Source organism: Oncorhynchus mykiss, chromosome 18, assembly GCF_013265735.2.
Source record: "Oncorhynchus mykiss isolate Arlee chromosome 18, USDA_OmykA_1.1, whole genome shotgun sequence".
In the NCBI taxonomy this organism is placed as follows: Eukaryota; Metazoa; Chordata; class Actinopteri; order Salmoniformes; family Salmonidae; genus Oncorhynchus; species Oncorhynchus mykiss.
This window is the reverse complement of record NC_048582.1, coordinates 39,864,629-39,883,034: the sequence shown is the minus strand read 5'-3', so window position 1 is coordinate 39,883,034 and position 18,406 is coordinate 39,864,629. Positions and strand designations below refer to the sequence as shown.

The window sequence follows — 18,406 nt, the reverse complement described above, 5'->3', positions numbered from 1 at the left end:
GAATGTAGTTAAAACTAGAGATTTATTCAATGTTTTCAACTTTTCTCTTTTAGACGGAACACAAGATGTCCATCGAGGAGGTATGCCAGAAGTACTCTACCGACATAGTCCAGGTAAGTTCATCACCTCAAGACTTTTCCCAAAAAACCTGTGTTGGGGCTTTTAAAACGAAACATGTTAGAACATTAATGGTAATATCAGTTGTCACACAAAAATATCAGCCAATCCCTTTCCCTCCTCTCTCACCCCCTCTTCAGGGTCTGACCAATGCCAAGGCCGCTGAGTACCTGGCTCGAGACGGCCCCAACGCCCTCACGCCTCCCCCCACCACCCCCGAGTGGGTCAAGTTCTGTCGCCAGCTGTTCGGTGGCTTCTCCATCCTGCTGTGGACCGGCGCCATCCTCTGTTTCCTGGCCTACGCCATCCAGGCCGCCACCGAGGACGAGCCCGCAGGAGACAATGTGAGTGACAGACCCCCCCCACAAAAGGGCCACCATTATCACTTGGCAGGGGACAAATGGATGCAAGGTTATAGATGGCCTTTTGGGTTCAGCTTAATGTAGTGTTTCCAAAACGTAGCATTAGGATTCAACTTGGGAGGTTGTGGCTGATTCTTACTTGGCACTAAAATATTTTGGAAACTCTATGACTTGGTGAACAAGGAAGTGTCTAGTGTCTAGTGTTGAGATGAGTCAGAGTCCCATGTGTTCCTTAGATCCAGCTATATGGTTCAACCAACCCTAAATGAATGTGAAGTATAGGCACCATCTAAAATGATAAATGGTTAAACAATATTTCTCTCTCTCCTTGCTCTCTGTCTCCAGTTGTACCCGGGTAATACTAAATGAGGCATTTGAATTTCCACGAATTTCATTGAATTTATCAATGACTTATTTCCTATCCTATGTATGTTCCATTAATTCAAAGTCAAATTCAAATTATTCTGCATCCTGTGTCCTATTTCAATCAAAATTCAAGAACTGAATTGGAATTGATCAGCCATTCTCAATTCAATTCTGAATGGACCCCAACCCTGCATGGCATGTGGCATTTTAGATCCAGCCATATAGTTCAACCAAACCTAAACAAATTAAAAAGCTCGCCACCATATTAACATGATCAAACAATGAAGTTATATTTTACCCCAGCAAACAGTGAACGTTCCTGCAACGTTAGGTAACGTTCCTGCAACATTAGGCAACGTTCCAACGGAGTCCCAGTTTGGTTTTCAGATCACTTTAGCATGACAACATCCCACGAATGCTTTTAAAATGTCCTGGGAAAATGTTATCTGATAAACATTAGTAGAAGGACATAATTAATAGTTGTAAAGAACGTTTGTATCAAATGTTCCAATACTGTTTTTATTTTTTAACATTGTTTGCTGCGTTCTCTCTCCCCAGTTGTACCTGGGTATCGTTCTCTCGGCTGTCGTCATCATCACCGGCTGTTTCTCCTACTTCCAGGAGGCAAAGAGCTCCAAAATCATGGAGTCCTTCAAGAACATGGTGCCCCAGGTAAACAAACCTCTTCTTAGACCTTTACCACCCTATCCTATTGTCTCCCTACGTTCCCAACCGGTTAGAGCAGGGTTCCTCAACTGGCGGCCAGCAAGCTGAATTTGGCCAGCAGTTGATTTTATTTGCCCCCCCCCCCCCAAGTTTTCTGACCCCAAAAATATATATTTGTTTAACAAAATCGTGACATAAAAGACTGTAAAACAAATCAACTCCAAGTGATTTTAATTCTGGAAATGTGTTCCAAAGTATTCCCACACATAGTGTAGAGATATGTGTGATCCTATACAAATGTAAGCAAGGTTTGAGATGATCATGTATTAGTCAAATGTTACAACTGTTTGGGCACCTTGCGTTCAATTTGCAGTGTACAAATGATTTATAATCATGTTCCCGGCCCCCAGACCATCCCCTCGAGAGAAAAAAACGGCCCTGAATCTAGTTGATGATCCCTGACCGTAGGACTCGGTGTCTGTAATACTAATTCCAATCCTATTAGTCTCAATCATATGTGTTTTACAAATTAATAATCCAAACTTGTTTTTCTAGATGACAATGGGTGGGGTAGTTGTGGCAGTGACTCAAAATAACCTTTGACCCTAATCCATATGTTCCCCCTCAAAACACACTTAGTCGACATGGTTTTGGCCACTGTAACCAGTGGTTAGTCTATTCTATTCTAGTCTTTGTAAGTGAACATGATGCATATAGTCATTCAGTGGTGAGTTAATAGCTACTCAGACATCGGCTCAAATGTTCAGTCTCTGATAGGTCAGTGATAGCGTGTAGTTGGTTTTACTGTTACCCCAGTGTTACACCTGTATGCATAGTCACTTAATGGTTGGTTTATGGTTTCTACTTCACCATTGGGGTTTCCTCTGTCCACAGCAAGCGCTGGTGATCCGCGAGGGCGAGAAGATGCAGATCAACGCTGAGGAGGTGGTGGCTGGAGACCTGGTGGAGGTGAAGGGAGGAGATAGGATCCCCGCCGACCTCAGGATCGTCTCTGCTCACGGCTGCAAGGTAAACCTACACACACACACACACACACACACACACACACACACACACACACACACACACACACACACACCAAAAAAAGTGATTTCCATAAAAAAAATCCTATTTAAAAAACCTAACCCTAATTCTAACCCCTAAGCTTAAAATAACCTTTGGAGAATGTTCCTTGTTTACTTATCCTTGTGGAGACTTTTGAGGATTTCCTGTACCCACGAGGATATTAATACAAACTGATCAATACAAATGGATCACACACACACACACACACACACACATAGACTACACATTTTACATACAAGCTTTTTAAAATTGTAATCAAGTTCCCTGGATTTTGTCCTTCTCCTATAGGTGGATAACTCCTCCCTGACTGGTGAATCAGAACCCCAGAGCAGGTCACCTGACTGTACCCATGACAACCCCCTGGAGACCCGCAATGTCGCTTTCTTCTCCACCAACTGTGTTGAAGGTACGGTCGCCTTGGCAACTGCATTGTCCCCATCCCCCTCTTCCTCTTGGCCCATTTCCTTCTTCTCATCGCCATCATCATCATCATTGTTGTCGTCTTAACCATCATTGCCCCATCACTCTACATGTCGTCTTTCCATTCCTGTGTTTTCTTTCTGTTTCCTCTTTCTTCTTCTCTTTATCCACCTCTGAGCGGGTTTTAAGGTGGAAAATGCTGGCTGCCATAGCAACAAGGCACCCACCATTTTAACAAGCACCCAACCCAGCGCCCACGCACACTCTGTCTCGCTCTCCTTCTTTCTTTCACCTCTCCCTTCTTCTTTGAATTCCCCGGCTGCCCCCTTTCCCTTCCCATCTGCCCACAGCGCTTCGTCTTTGAGAACACTCCATCTGGTGTCAATATTAGCTTAGAGTCCACTTATGGCTCAGTGGTCTAATGGAAGTGTCAATAGAGGAGGAATGGCGAAGATTCAGCCAGTTCAGCTTTGACCTGCGGTAAGCGACAACTGCATAGCGTATATTTGTTTTTGTTTTAAGGCGACGTCGGAGGCGTAACTGCGTTGGAGCAACGTAATCCACACCTCGTTTCGGCTCGTATAAATACTTCTTTGTTTTGTTGACTGATTTTTCTCAATTTGAGTGTCATTATTTTTTTATAGAGCCTACACTTTCTCTTTGGAAACTTCTAAAAGCGAGTGGGATGGCTGTGGCTTCGTGACGATGACCGCGAGAGCAGCCGCTCACCGATTTGACAGCTCCAACGCAGTTACACCTCCAACATTGCCTAAACAAAAAAAACGATGATATGGAATGCAATTGTCGGTTACGGCAGGTTAACGCTGATCTGATTGACTCTAGGCCTTAGTTGTCTGATGAAGCTAAGGCCAGGCACTGGTTACCTGTAGGCCCCAAATATACTAAAGAACTAGGATTTATTTCATAGAATGGTATATGTCGTCCCCATGTGGTCAGAACAGTGTATGGCACCTGCATTGGTGGCGATAAGAAATACTTCCGTGGCATTTCAGTAAAGAACACTTCAGCAGTTCAGTATTATAATTTTTTTGAATGATTACTTTCGGGACATTTACTATAAGGGAGTGATACAAAAAAATTATTATTAAAAACATTTGATCTGCACTTTGAGTTTTTCCTCAAAGTGCTTTTCGCTGAATGGGGGTAACTCAACATTTTACACATGGCACCACAAGTGGTATTCCAAATCTTTGACAATACACCAATATAACATGCAAGTAAAGTCATCTAACGTCCGTCTCTTCTCCCCACCGTCACCAGGCACGGCGCGTGGCATCGTGGTGTGCACCGGCGACCGTACCGTCATGGGCCGTATCGCCACCCTCACCTCCGGCCTGGAGTCGGGCAAGACCCCCATCGCCAAGGAGATCGAGCACTTCATCCACCTGATCACAGGCGTGGCCGTGTTCCTGGGCATCACCTTCTTCATCCTGGCTGTCTGCCTGGGCTACACCTGGCTGGAGGCCGTCATCTTCCTCATCGGCATCATCGTGGCCAACGTGCCCGAGGGCCTGCTGGCTACTGTCACTGTGAGGGGATATTTTGGTGGATTTTAGTGTCGTGTTGCGTGGTGTGGTGGACGGGGTTGCGAGGGGAAGTTGGGGGGGCTAGTGAAGAGTGGACTGTGTGTTTGTCTGTGTTCTTCTTTTTCCTCTGTGTCGGTGTCTTGTGCTGTACCTCTGTGTCTGTCTGTCTGTCTCTTACTATGTGTGTTATATCTCTGCGCTAATATTTCCATGTGTTCCAGTATCGCTGCGTGGTTATCCGTCTGTCTGTAATAATAGAGGCGCTTGTGTCTTCTTTGATGGTTGTGGTGGTGTATCTCTCTTCTCTCTCTTCTCTCTCTCTCTTTTCTCTCTCTCTCTCTCTCTTCTCTCTCTCTCTTCTCTCTCTCTTCTCTCTCTCTTCTCTCTTGTCTCTTCTCGCTCTTCTCTCTCTCTCTCCTCTCTTCTCTCTCTCTCTCTTTTCTCTCTCTTCTCTCTCTCTTCTCTCTCTTCTCTCTCTCTTCTCTCTCTTCTCTCTCTCTCTTCTCTCTTCTCTCTCTCTCTTCTCTCTCTCTTCTCTCTTCTCTTCTCTCTCTCTTCTCTCTTGTCTCTTCTCTCTCTCGCTCTTCTCTCTCTCTCTCCTCTCTTCTCTCTCTCTTTTCTCTCTCTTCTCTCTCTCTTCTCTCTTCTCTCTCTCTCTTCTCTCTCTTCTCTCTCTCTCTTCTCTCTTCTCTCTCTCTCTCTTCTCTCTCTCTTCTCTCTTCTCATCTCTCTCTCTTCTCTCTTGTCTCTTCTCTCTCTCGCTCTTCTCTCTCTCTCTCCTCTCTTCTCTCTCTCTCTCTTTTCTCTCTCTTCTCTCTCTCTTCTCTCTCTTCTCTCTCTCTCTTCTCTCTCTCTCTTCTCTCTCTCTTTTCTCCCTCTCTCTTCTCTCTCTCTCTTCTCTCTTCTCTCTCTCTCTTCTCTCTTCTCTCTCTCTCTTCTCTCTTCTCTCTCTTCTCTCTCTCTCTCTCCTCTCTCTTCTCTCTCTCTCCTCTCTCTTCTCTCTCTCTCTTCTCTCTTCTCTCTCTCTTCTCTCTCTCTTCTCTCTCCACAGCCCTTTGATTTCTGTGTACCTGTATCTCTCTCTCTTCTTCTCTCTTCTTCCCTCTTTGTGTCTGTGTCTCTTTTTCAGGCTCTCTCTACACCTGCGTCATTCAGTGTCAGTGACTCCCCCCGGTCAGTTGTCTTCTATGACAACTGTTAAGAGAGACTGATAAATGCTAGGCTCGTGTTCATGTAAATGCTGGGCTGTTGCCACTCTCGCTGCTTGGCTAGTAGCCTGTATGGCCCATGATACGTTTTGCCATTTTGAAAGTCGCATGAAACACTCTGCGCCTGCCTTTCACTGCTTTTTACTCTGTGCTTGGCTTTCCTTCTCTTTCTTTCTATCCTTCTGCATTTCCCTTCTGGGCTGTGAAATATACTGTAGTATTTGTTTTGGCTCTAGTGCATTTTACTGTAATGGGGAGCGGGGGGTGTGGAATGACGGGGGTTTGTACAAGTCCAGGTCTCAAGGGTAAGTGTGTAGTTATCTTGTATTGGTTGGTCATGGGTTTTTTCTCTGCAGATGCAAGTAAGTCGTTGATTGGTTTGAGGGTCTAGGGCGACTGCACCTGGAGTTGTGCACCCCATGTTTTCACTTTCATGATTCCATACTAATCTATTTGTTACTTTCTTCCAACCCTGTCTTCTTTTCGCAATCTCTGTTGCTTTCTCTCTCTCTCTTTTCTCTTTCCTTTCTCTGTCTCTCTTTTCTCTCTCATTTCTCTCTCTTTTCTCACTCATTTCTCTCTCTCTCTTTTCTCTCTCATTTCTCTCTCTCTTTTCTCTCTCCTTTCTCTCTCTCTTTTCTCTCATTTCTCTCTCTCTCTTTTCTCCTTTCTCTGTCTCTCTTTTCTCTCTCATTTCTCTCTCTCTCTTTTCTCTCTCCTTTCTCTGTCTCTCTTCTTCTTCTTCTTCTTCTTCTGCTCTCTCTCAGGTGTGTCTGACCCTGACCGCTAAGCGTATGGCTCGTAAGAACTGCCTGGTGAAGAACCTTGAGGCTGTGGAGACCCTGGGCTCCACCTCCACCATCTGCTCTGATAAGACTGGCACCCTGACCCAGAACAGGATGACCGTGGCCCACATGTGGTTCGACAACCAGATCCACGAGGCCGACACCACTGAGGACCAGTCTGGTAGGAGAGATGGGTTTAAGTTCACTGAACTCGTTGTTTATGTTCTTTACTATATAACATCAAAGTCAATACATCTTATTGTGATCACAGTTATTCATATGGTGGCACCAGTTTAGGTGATTTAGATAGTCTTGTAGTCGCTGGAATGAGATACAATTTTGCAAACCAGCAAAATGTGGTTTGCAGGCCTGATGTGGCAGAAGTTTCAGACCACTGTGTTAGGGAATAACTAGGCCATCAAAGATTGGCCTGATTTTGTTTGTAACATCTTGTATCGAAGGATTTGCATGTTCTTTGATGGTAGTACGTGTATTCATGCAGGCCTTGATGAAGGCTTCAGGGCTGCCTGTGAGCACAGGAATGCAACAACCATGTGTCTGCCACTAACAACTCTTCCTCCCTCTCTTCTCCCCAGGCGCCTCTTTCGACAAGAGCTCGGAGACGTGGTTGGCGCTGGCGCGCGTGGCGGCCCTGTGTAACCGGGCGCAGTTCAAAGCGGCTCAGGACCAGCTGCCCATCCTGAAGAGGGACGTGGCGGGCGACGCCTCCGAGTCCGCGCTGCTGAAATGTATCGAGCTGTCCTGCGGCAGCGTCAGGCAGATGAGGGAGAAGAACAAGAAGGTGGCCGAGATCCCTTTCAACTCCACCAACAAGTACCAGGTGAGGGACCAATATGGAGATATGTATCAAATTGTCTCAGAGTAGGAGTGCTGATCTAGGATCAGGTTACACCTATCCGTGTGATCTCATTCGCTGTGTTATAAAAGGCAAAAGCGACCCTGAATCAGCTGGATACACACGGCTCTAGGTCTAGATGTGGGTCCGACCCTGATCGTACCTGGGTCCGGGTTAGGGTGGAAGCTCGGGTCAGGGAAAACAAGGTTTTTTTAAATCCTTATATTAACAGTGTGTGTAAGGACTTTGTATAAGAGGCTGAACAACAAGTGTGTGATTGTGCTCCACCCCTTGCCCCTCCCCCCCAGCTCTCTGTGCATGAGACGGAGGACGAGAACGACAACCGCTACCTGCTGGTGATGAAGGGAGCGCCAGAGAGGATCCTGGACCGCTGCTCCTCCATCTTGATCCAGGGCAAGGAGCAGCCCATGGACGAGGAGATGAAGGAGGCCTTCCAGAACGCCTACATGGAGCTGGGAGGACTGGGGGAAAGAGTACTCGGTGAGACAGGAGGGATAGAGGACAGAGGAGGGATGAGGCAGGGAGTCCTGGGTCAACAAGAGGGTGGGAGAGAGGTATAGGAAGTCCCAGGGCGCTTGCACGGAGCCGGGAGGACTAGGAGGGAGAGTACTCGGGTAAGAGAGGGGGAGGGAGGGATGAGAAGAGGGAAGAGGGTAAGAAATGGGAACCTAAAGAGGCCTTTCAGAATGCATACACGAATATTGACAATAATACCAATTCTAATACTGTCCCTCCCCAGGCTTCTGCCACCTGCTAATGCCCGAGGACCAGTACCCCAAGGGCTTTGCCTTCGACTGTGACGACGTCAACTTCACCACAGAGAGCCTGTGCTTCGTGGGCCTCATGTCCATGATTGACCCTCCCCGTGCCGCCGTGCCCGACGCCGTGGGAAAATGTCGCTCCGCTGGCATCAAAGTCATCATGGTGACCGGCGATCATCCAATCACAGCCAAGGCTATCGCCAAGGGCGTGGGCATCATCTCCGAGGGCAACGAGACCGTGGAGGACATCGCCTCTCGCCTCAATATCCCTGTCAGCCAGGTCAATCCCAGGTAAGGAGTGTGTGTGTGTGTGTGTGTGTGTGTGTGTGTGTATGAGCATACTTTATCTATCTTGCTTTCACACATATATACAGTGAGTGGACACCACATTAGGAACACCTGCTCTTTCCATGACATAGACTAACAGGTGAATCCAGGTGAAAGCTCTGCTCTCTTATTGATGTCACTTGTTAAATCCACTTCAATCAGTGTAGATGAAGGGGAGGAGACAGGTTAAAGAAGGATTTTTAAGCCCTGTGACAATTGAGACCTGGATTGTGCATGTGTGCCGTTCACGGGCAAGACAGAAGATTTCAGTGACTGTTAACGGGGTATGGTAGTCGGTGCCAGGCACTCCGGTTTGTGTCAAGAACTGCAACGCTGCTGGGTTTTTCACACTCAACACTTTCCCGTGTGTATCAAGAATGGCCCACCACCCAAAGGACTTCCAGACAACTTGACACAACTGTGGGAAGCGTTGGAGTCAACATGGGCCAGCATCCCTGTGGAACGCTTTCAACACCTTGTCCAGATAAATTGAGGCTGTTCGGAGGGCAAAAGGGGGTGCCACTCAATATTAGGAAGGTGTTCCTAATGTTTTGTACGCTCAGTGTACTTTACCAAGCACTCAGTCAGTCAGATAGTCAGCCAGTCGCACCCAATTACTGGCATAAGCGTATGAACTACAAACCTTCTGCAGTTCTGTGTGTGTCTGTCTCAGTGATACCAACCGTACTCTCACTCAAATCAAATCAAATGTATTTGTCACATACACATGGTTAGCAGATGTTAATGCGAGTGTAGCGGAATGCTTGTGCTTCTAGTTCTGACAATGTAGTAATAACCAACGAGTAATCTAACCTAACAATTCCACAACTACCTTATACACACAAGTGTAAAGGGATAAAGAATATGTACATAAAGATATATGAATGAGTGATGGTACAGAACGGCATAGGCAAGATGCAGTAGATGGCATCGAGTACAGTATATACGTATGAGATGAGTAATGTAGGGTATGTAAACAAGGTGGCATAGTTTAAAGTGGGTAGTTATACATGTATTACATAAAGATGCAGTAGATGATATAGAGTACAGTATATACATATACATATGAGATGAGTAATGTAGGGTATGTAAACATTATATGAAGTAGCATTGTTTAAAGTGGCTAGTGATATATTTTACATCAATTTCCATCAATTCCCATTATTAAAGTGGCTGGAGTTGAGTCAGTGTGTTGGCAGCATCCACTCAATGTTAGTGGTGGCTGTTTAACAGTCTGATGGCCATGAGATAGAAGCTGTTTTTCAGTCTCTCGGTCCCTGATTTGATGCACCTGTACTGACCTCGCCTTCTGGATGATAGCGGGGTGAACAGGCAGTGGCTCGGGTGGTTGTTGTCCTTGATGATCTTTATGGCCTTCCTGTGACATCGGGTGGTGTAGGTGTCCTGGAGTGCAGGTAGTTTGCCCCCGGTGATGCGTTGTGCAGACCTCACTACCCTCTGGAGAGCCTTACAGTTGTGGGGGGAGCAGTTGCCGTACCAGACGGTGATACAGCCCGACAGGATGCTCTCGATTGTGCATCTGTAGAAGTTTGTGAGTGCTTTTGATGACAAGCCAAATTTCTTCAGCCTCCTGAGGTTGAAGAGGCGCTGCTGCGCCTTCTCCACGATGCTGTCTGTGTGGGTGGACCAATTCAGTTTGTCTGTGATGTGTACGCCGAGGAACTTAAAACTTACTACCCTCTCCACTACTGTCCCATCGATGTGGATAGGGGGGTGTTCCCTCTGCTGTTTCCTGAAGTCCACAATCATCTCCTTAGTTTTGTTGACGTTGAGTGTGAGGTTATTTTCCTGACACCACACTCCGAGGGCCCTCACCTCCTCCCTGTAGGCCGTCTCGTCGTTGTTGGTAATCAAGCCTACCACTGTAGTGTCGTCCACAAACTTGATGATTGAGTTGGAGGCGTGCATGGCCACGCAGTCGTGGGTGAACAGGGAGTACAGGAGAGGGCTCAGAACGCACCCTTGTGGGGCCCCAGTGTTGAGGATCAGCGGGGTGGAGATGTTGTTACCTACCCTCACCACCTGGGGCCGGCCCGTCAGGAAGTCCAGTACCCAGTTGCACAGGGCGGGGTCGAGACCCAGGGTCTCGAGCTTGATGACGAGTTTGGAGGGTACTATGGTGTTAAATGCTGAGCTTTAGTCGATGAACAGCATTCTCACATAGGTATTCCTCTTGTCCAGATGGGTTAGGGCAGTGTTCAGTGTGGTTGAGATTGCATCGTCTGTGGACCTATTTGGGCGGTAAGCAAATTGGAGTGGGTCTAGGGTGTCAGGTAGGGTGGAGGTGATATGGTCCTTGACTAGTCTCTCAAAGCACTTCATGATGACGGAAGTGAGTGCTATGGGGCGGTAGTCGTTTTGCGACTCTACTTTGTCTCTATACTGACGCTTAGCTTGTTTGATTGCCTTGCGGAGGGAATAGCTACACTGTTTGTATTCGGTCATGTTTCCGGTCACCTTGCCCTGGTTAAAAGCAGTGGTTCGCGCTTTCATTTTCACGCGAATGCTGCCATCAATCCACGGTTTCTGGTTTTGGAATGTTTTAATCGTTGCTATGGGAACGACATCTTCAATGTACTTTCTAATGAACTCGCTCACCGAATCAGCGTATTCGTCAATGTTGTTGTTGGACGCAGTGTCTTCCTGTGTGTGTGTGTGTGCGTTCCAGGGATGCCAAGGCGTGTGTGATCCACGGGACCGACCTGAAGGATTTGTCTCAGGACCAGATGGATGACATCCTGAGGAACCACACTGAGATTGTGTTCGCCAGGACCTCCCCCCAGCAGAAACTCATCATCGTGGAGGGCTGCCAGAGACAGGTGAGGGGCGCACGCACACACACACGCACGCGCACACACGCACACACACAACCAGACACGTCTGGCTTCCTTGACATGAAAGGACTTTGAAGTGTAGAAATCTGAAGAAACAGATTCTCCACGACAGATTCTCATACAGTAGTAGATAGAATTTGAAGGCTTTTTCTAGGAGGCTTTTAACAATTTTCACTAACCTGTCTTTCAGGGTGCCATCGTGGCTGTGACTGGTGATGGTGTGAACGACTCTCCCGCCCTGAAGAAGGCTGACATCGGCGTCGCCATGGGGATCTCCGGCTCAGACGTGTCCAAACAAGCCGCTGACATGATCCTGCTGGACGACAACTTTGCCTCCATTGTCACCGGAGTGGAAGAGGGTGAGGGACAGAGGGAGAGGGGGAGGGAGGGAGGGAGGGAAGGAGTGAGGAAAGGAGGGAGGGAAAATGAGGGAAAGAAGCAGGGAGGAGAAAGGTAGGAGGGAAAGACGTATACAGATGCAGGATCTTAATTTGATCACACTGTTGCAGGATAACTTTTCTGCAGCGCAAGAAATGAAAAATTGAAATTTATTCTAGATTTTTTTTTTTAAGGCTTCTGAAGTTTGTAATTTCCATGTTGAAATGCCAGACTTGATTTTCCCTTACGAGAAATGTACCAACCCCTACAAAGATGCCCATTAATTATAATCCACACAATAATTCACATTTCCTGTTGCTGCAGGATTATTTTCCTGCTGTAGCAAACTGGCTCAAATTAAAATCCCACATCTGTATGCAGGATGAAACTGAAGGAGAGAACGGGGGTGGTGTGAACCACAGGTAGGAGGAAGAGAGTAAGAAAGGTCAGCGAGAGTAGAGAAGGAGACCAGACAAGAGAGGTAATGGAATATTTAGAGACAAAAGGAAAGCTGCTGTTTGGAAAGGTAACCTTATCTGCAAGATGAGCCTTGTTGTATGAAAATAAGACGTCTAATGATGTCGTCCTGGGCTAGCCTATACAAGCTTTTCCTCTTGTGACCCTCCAGGACGTCTGATCTTTGACAACCTGAAGAAGTCCATTGCCTACACCCTGACCAGTAACATCCCTGAGATCACCCCCTTCCTCTTCTTCATCCTGGTCAACATCCCACTGCCCCTAGGGACCATCACCATCCTCTGCATCGACCTGGGAACTGACATGGTGACACACACACACACACCCACCCACACATGCATGGCACATACATACAAACACACTCAGGCAAATTGTAGTTTGTTCAATTTATACCATTTCAAATCAAATCAACTTGCATTCATCACATGCCCCTGAATACAACAGGTGAAGTAGTGAAATGCTTACTTACCAACAATGCAGTTTTAAGAAAGTACCCCCCAAAAAGTAAGAGATCAGAATAACAAATAATTAGTTAAAGAGCCGCGGTAAACAACAATAGCGGGGCTTTATACAGGGTATTACGGTACAGAGTCAATGTGGAGGCTATATACAGGGTATTACGGTACAGAGTCAATGTGGAGGTTATATACAGGGTATTACGGTACAGAGTCAATGTGGAGGTTATATACAGGGTATTACGGTACAGAGTCAATGTGGAGGCTATATACAGGGTATTACGGTACAGAGTCAATGTGGAGGCTATATACAGGGTATTACGGTACAGAGTCAATGTGGAGGTTATATACAGGGGGTACCGGTACAGAGTCAATGTGGAGGCTATATACAGGGGGTACCAGTGCAGAGTCAATGTGGAGGCTATATACAGGAGGTACCAGAACAGAGTCAATGTGGAGGCTATATACAGGGTATTACGGTACAGAAGTCAATGTGGAGGCTATATACAGGGTATTACGGTACAGAGTCAATGTGGAGGTTATATACAGGGTATTACGGTACAGAGTCAATGTGGAGGCTATATACAGGGTATTACGGTACAGAGTCAATGTGGAGGCTATATACAGGGTATTACGGTACAGAGTCAATGTGGAGGTTATATACAGGGGGTACCGGTACAGAGTCAATGTGGAGGCTATATACAGGGGGTACCAGTGCAGAGTCAATGTGGAGGCTATATACAGGAGGTACCAGAACAGAGTCAATGTGGAGGCTATATACAGGGTATTACGGTACAGAGTCAATGTGGAGGTTATATACAGGGTATTACGGTACAGAGTCAATGTGGAGGCTATATACAGGGTATTACGGTACAGAGTCAATGTGGAGGCTATATACAGGGTATTACGGTACAGAGTCAATGTGGAGGTTATATACAGGGGGTACCGGTACAGAGTCAATGTGGAGGCTATATACAGGGGGTACCAGTGCAGAGTCAATGTGGAGGCTATATACAGGAGGTACCAGAACAGAGTCAATGTGGAGGCTATATACAGGGTATTACGGTACAGAAGTCAATGTGGAGGCTATATACAGGGTATTACGGTACAGAGTCAATGTGGAGGTTATATACAGGGTATTACGGTACAGAGTCAATGTGGAGGCTATATACAGGGTATTACGGTACAGAGTCAATGTGGAGGCTATATACAGGGTATTACGGTACAGAGTCAATGTGGAGGTTATATACAGGGGGTACCGGTACAGAGTCAATGTGGAGGCTATATACAGGGGGTACCAGTGCAGAGTCAATGTGGAGGCTATATACAGGGGGTACCAGTACAGAGTCAATGTGGAGGCTATATACAGGGTGTACCAGTACAGAGTCAATGTGGAGGCTATATACAGGGTGTACCAGTACAGAGTCAATGTGGAGGCTATATACAGGGGGTACCGGTACAGAGTCAATGTGGAGGCTATATACAGGGGGTACCAGTACTGAGTCAATGTGGAGGCTATATACAGGGGGTACCGGTACAGAGTCAATGTGTGGAGACACCGGTGTCGAGGTAATTGAGGTAATATGTAGAGTTATTAAAGTGACTATGCATAGATAGTAACAGAGAGTAGCAGCAGCGTAGAAGGGGGGGGGGGGGGGGGGGGGGGGGGGGGGGGGGGGGGGGGGGGGGGGGGGGGGGGGGGGGGGGGGGGGGGGGGGGGGGGGGGGGGGGGGGGGGCAATGCAAATAGTCTGGGTAGCCATTTGATTAGATGTTCAGGAGTCTTATGGCTGTGGGGTTAAAGCTGTTTAGAAGCCTCTTGGACCTAGACTTGGTGCTCCGGTACCGCTTGCCATTCGGTAGCAGAGAGGACAGACTATGACTGGGGTGGCTGGAGTCTTTGACCATTTTTAGGGTCCTTCCTCTGACACTGCCTGGTATAGAGGTCGTGGATGGCAGGAAGCTTGGCCCCGGTGATGTACTGGGCCGTACGCACTACCCTCTGTTGTGCCTTGCGGTTATTTAGGTTGTCTGGTAGTCTCGTGTCACTGGGCAGCTCTTGGCTGTGCTTCCCTTTGTGATCTGTAATAGTTTGCGAGCCCTGCCACATCCGATGTGCTTTGGAGCCGGTGTAGTACGATTCGATGTTCGTCCCGCTTTGCCTGTTTGATGGTTCGTCTGAGGGCATAGCGGGATTTCCGGGTTAGAGTCCTGCTCCTTGAAAGCGGCAGCTCTACCCTTTAGCTCAGTGCGAATGTTGCCTGTAATCCATGGCTTCTGGTTGGGGTATGTACGTAATTTGAGGTCAGTTGTCTCATCCAAGTGTGTGCTTTGGTCTGTTGTCCTTTGCACCACAAAGAGAGTCAGTCTATTGTAATGTGTATTGACATCCACCGTCTTCTCCTAACCCTACTGTATGCCTACAGGTGCCAGCGATCTCCCTGGCCTACGAGGCAGCAGAGAGTGACATTATGAAGAGACAGCCCAGAAACCCAGCCAGGGACAAACTGGTGAACGAGAGGCTGATCAGTATCGCCTACGGACAGATTGGTGGGTTTTTAAAAGTCTATCCCTGTGTTCAGGTCGTTAGTCTGCGGTGGGATTGACTCCCGGCCTAATTCTAATTCTAGTTCTATAGGCAGAGTAAATAAAGCGAAGACATCTTCCTCTCTCTGTCTCTGTAGGGATGATCCAGGCTCTGGGAGGGTTCTTCTCCTACTTTGTGATCCTGGCAGAGAATGGTTTCCTTCCCTCTTTATTGGTGGGCATCAGGCTAAACTGGGACGACCGCTCCAACAACGACCTAGAGGACAGCTATGGACAGCAATGGGTACACGACCCTCCTTTCTCTCTCTTTTTTTTTTTATATATATATATTTTTAACTCTTTTTCTTTCTCTCGTCTTTACTCACTCTGACTTTTTTTTACCCCTCTGTCATCTTATTTTCTTTCATCCAGTCCTCATTAGTTTCATTAAATGAATTGCTCTCTGAGTCATCACCACAGCTTTCCGCTTAGTCATCACCACAACGTTCCACTTAGTCATCACAACTTTCCACTTAGTCATCACCACAACGTTCCACTTAGTTACCTCTACTCCACATAGTTCGCTCTTTAACCCTCCCTCCTTGTGATTTCCTCTCCCTCGCACGCCAGACCTATGAACAGAGGAAGATAGTGGAGTACACCTGTCACACAGCCTTCTTCGTCAGTATTGTGGTGGTACAGTGGGCTGATGTCATCATCTGCAAGACCAGGCGCAACTCTGTCTTCCAGCAGGGCATGAGGTCAGAACCCTTTATCTTTGCTCCTGTCCTCTAATGACACAGACGTTTGGCATGATTCAAAAGCAGACCTCTTCTTTTCTCTATTCAGATTTTGTAAGGTTATGGAAGCCCCTCTACTTTATGTCTCTCATAGCTAGGATACATGTTGAGATTCATTATTTGTTTGTTTACAGGAATAAGATCCTGATATTTGGGCTGTTTGAGGAGACAGCTCTGGCTGCTTTCCTGTCCTACACCCCAGGCATGGACGTGGCTCTCAGGATGTACCCCCTCAAGTGAGTACTCCAGCCTCTATTCTCATTCACACAGAGCAACAGCACCCTCTACTGAGGGACGTTTATATGACAGTTACTTGACAGTAAAGGACCACTGTGTGGACTGGAGACTATTTCAATCCATTCTATGGGGAAATGATTGCCTCTTTTAAGGAGAGTTATTCACTCAGCTGAATGGCCCTCTGGCTTTTTCTTCCTCTTTCTCTCCATCTGTCTTTTTCTCTCTTTCTCTGTCTCAGGCCCAGCTGGTGGTTTTGTGCGTTCCCGTACAGTTTCCTCATCTTTGTTTACGATGAGATCCGAAAACTCATCCTGCGCCGAAACCCCGGAGGTACGAGTCTCTCACAAACACACTTACTGTACTCACCATAGACTTGGGTATGACGTATTACAGTACCCATAATAACATTTACTATGATAGAACTGGGTATCTTTCACAGAGCATTGTGGGTACTGTTGTACATCATGCTACAAAAACAATGTAAAAACAAGAAAATGCTGCTGTCAGGTTTGCTTAATATAAGGAATTTTAAATGATTAACCCTTTTATACTTCACTTTTGATACTTAAGTATATTTTAGCAATTATATTTACTTTTGGTACTTATGTAGATTTAAAACCAAATACTTTTAGGGTAGTATTTTGAGAGACTTTTAGTCATTTTCTATTATGGTATATTTACTTTTATTCAAGTATGAAAATTGGATACTTTTTCCACCACTACCTCTGATACAAATGTTTGCTGTTTTGTTAATAATTTGTCTCTCTTTCTCTCTATTCCCTTCGTTTTCTCCTTCCTTTCTCTTTAGGCTGGGTGGAAAAGGAGACATACTATTAAATTATCAAACCATTCTTTACTTCTCACCCCCCTTACCTCCCCCTCGTTTTCCTGCTCCCTACCTCCACCCCTCGTCCCTCTAATCACATACAAACCATACAAGAAACCGCATCTGAAAACTCATCCATTCCTCATCCCGTATTTTCATCCAACATCGCCTTGAGGACAAGAGGACCAACCACCGAGAAGGAGAGGAACAGGACGATCACGCCAGATCCCTGCGCCCCTCTTCGTCTCTGCCTTTTTTTTCTGCCAAAAGACTACAGCATAGTCAACACTGCCAATACTCTTCGAATGTTTACTACACTGTTATGACACTGTTTCTAAATGTGCTAATACACTGTCATGTACAAAATACCGGTATCGCTCTCCTCTATCGACAACAAAATGGCAGCTGCATCTAGATTCCCCCGGCGAGCGGTGTGGCGTCTTTGTCACCTGTTCCACCCCGCCATCCTCTCAACACGCCCCTCAAGCCACTCCCACCACTCCCTGACCCAATAGGTATAACAGAAAGATCCCACCGCGGACACCAGTAAACGTGGAATAATCTCCCACGGCCTCTACAGGGGTAAAAAAATAAAATCCCCCTCCTTCCTGCTCGTGTTCCCCTCCCTCCTCCTCCTGTTCCCCTCCCTCCTCCTGTTTTTCTGCCAATGTTGTTGTTGTTTTCTAAACAATTGTTCGTAACACTACGGTGTGTTTTTTAATGTTAGGAGTGGGTCTGGGAACTGCTCGTCTGTCTGTCCCTGTGCGACTTCCCCCTGTCCTTGTAAACCCCCCCCCCCCCAACTAACCCCTGCTAAAAAAATGCAACAATCTTTCTGTATCCTAAGAAATAGAGATTTCTCTCCCATGTCATTATTTAAATAAGTGAGCAATGGAATAAGACACTGTACCTTACATGCGAAACAGCAGCAAGAAATGAAATAAAATATAAGGATCTCTCTTTTTTTTTCCCAGTTTGGCCTCAGTTTTGTGTGTGGGGTTTGGCAGAGAAAGACAATACTGTAAATACATCTTTCACACTATCAACACTCCTGATCCCACTTTTAAGCCAGACAGAATGTCTCGAGTTACATACCAGCGGGATTGAAGGGTTGTCTGCCATGAGGTGTGTTGGGAGCGCCGATAGTGAGATGATCATCACTTCTTACTACACTTATTTTCACACCGCACACAATTATTCTGCTCTACCTACTCACTCATCATGGTTGGGAAAATAATAATACTTGTTTAAAAAAAAATATGTATTCAAGGTAAAGTAACATAGTACATAGGTATTCATTCACCACCTCAGTGGAATACATACGGGCGATA

General features: G+C 46.5%; 1 protein-coding gene across 1 annotated transcript in view; it reads left to right on the top strand.

The window, feature by feature from the left end:
* The window catches only part of atp1a3a (ATPase Na+/K+ transporting subunit alpha 3a), a 32,350-nt gene extending 14,302 nt beyond the window's left edge, over positions 1-18,048 (top strand). The window contains exons 4-22 of the mRNA XM_021571982.2: positions 54-113; positions 258-461; positions 1,404-1,517; positions 2,406-2,540; positions 2,886-3,003; positions 4,299-4,567; positions 6,540-6,738; positions 7,154-7,398; positions 7,722-7,914; positions 8,174-8,486; positions 11,212-11,362; positions 11,568-11,736; positions 12,384-12,538; positions 15,113-15,236; positions 15,371-15,516; positions 15,843-15,973; positions 16,147-16,248; positions 16,488-16,579; positions 17,058-18,048. Of these exons, the coding sequence (XP_021427657.1) occupies positions 54-113; positions 258-461; positions 1,404-1,517; positions 2,406-2,540; positions 2,886-3,003; positions 4,299-4,567; positions 6,540-6,738; positions 7,154-7,398; positions 7,722-7,914; positions 8,174-8,486; positions 11,212-11,362; positions 11,568-11,736; positions 12,384-12,538; positions 15,113-15,236; positions 15,371-15,516; positions 15,843-15,973; positions 16,147-16,248; positions 16,488-16,579; positions 17,058-17,086 (2,949 nt within the window). The 3' untranslated portion in view covers positions 17,087-18,048. The remainder of the gene's footprint in view (positions 1-53; positions 114-257; positions 462-1,403; positions 1,518-2,405; positions 2,541-2,885; positions 3,004-4,298; positions 4,568-6,539; positions 6,739-7,153; positions 7,399-7,721; positions 7,915-8,173; positions 8,487-11,211; positions 11,363-11,567; positions 11,737-12,383; positions 12,539-15,112; positions 15,237-15,370; positions 15,517-15,842; positions 15,974-16,146; positions 16,249-16,487; positions 16,580-17,057) is intronic.
* The last annotated feature ends 358 nt before the right edge of the window (positions 18,049-18,406 follow it).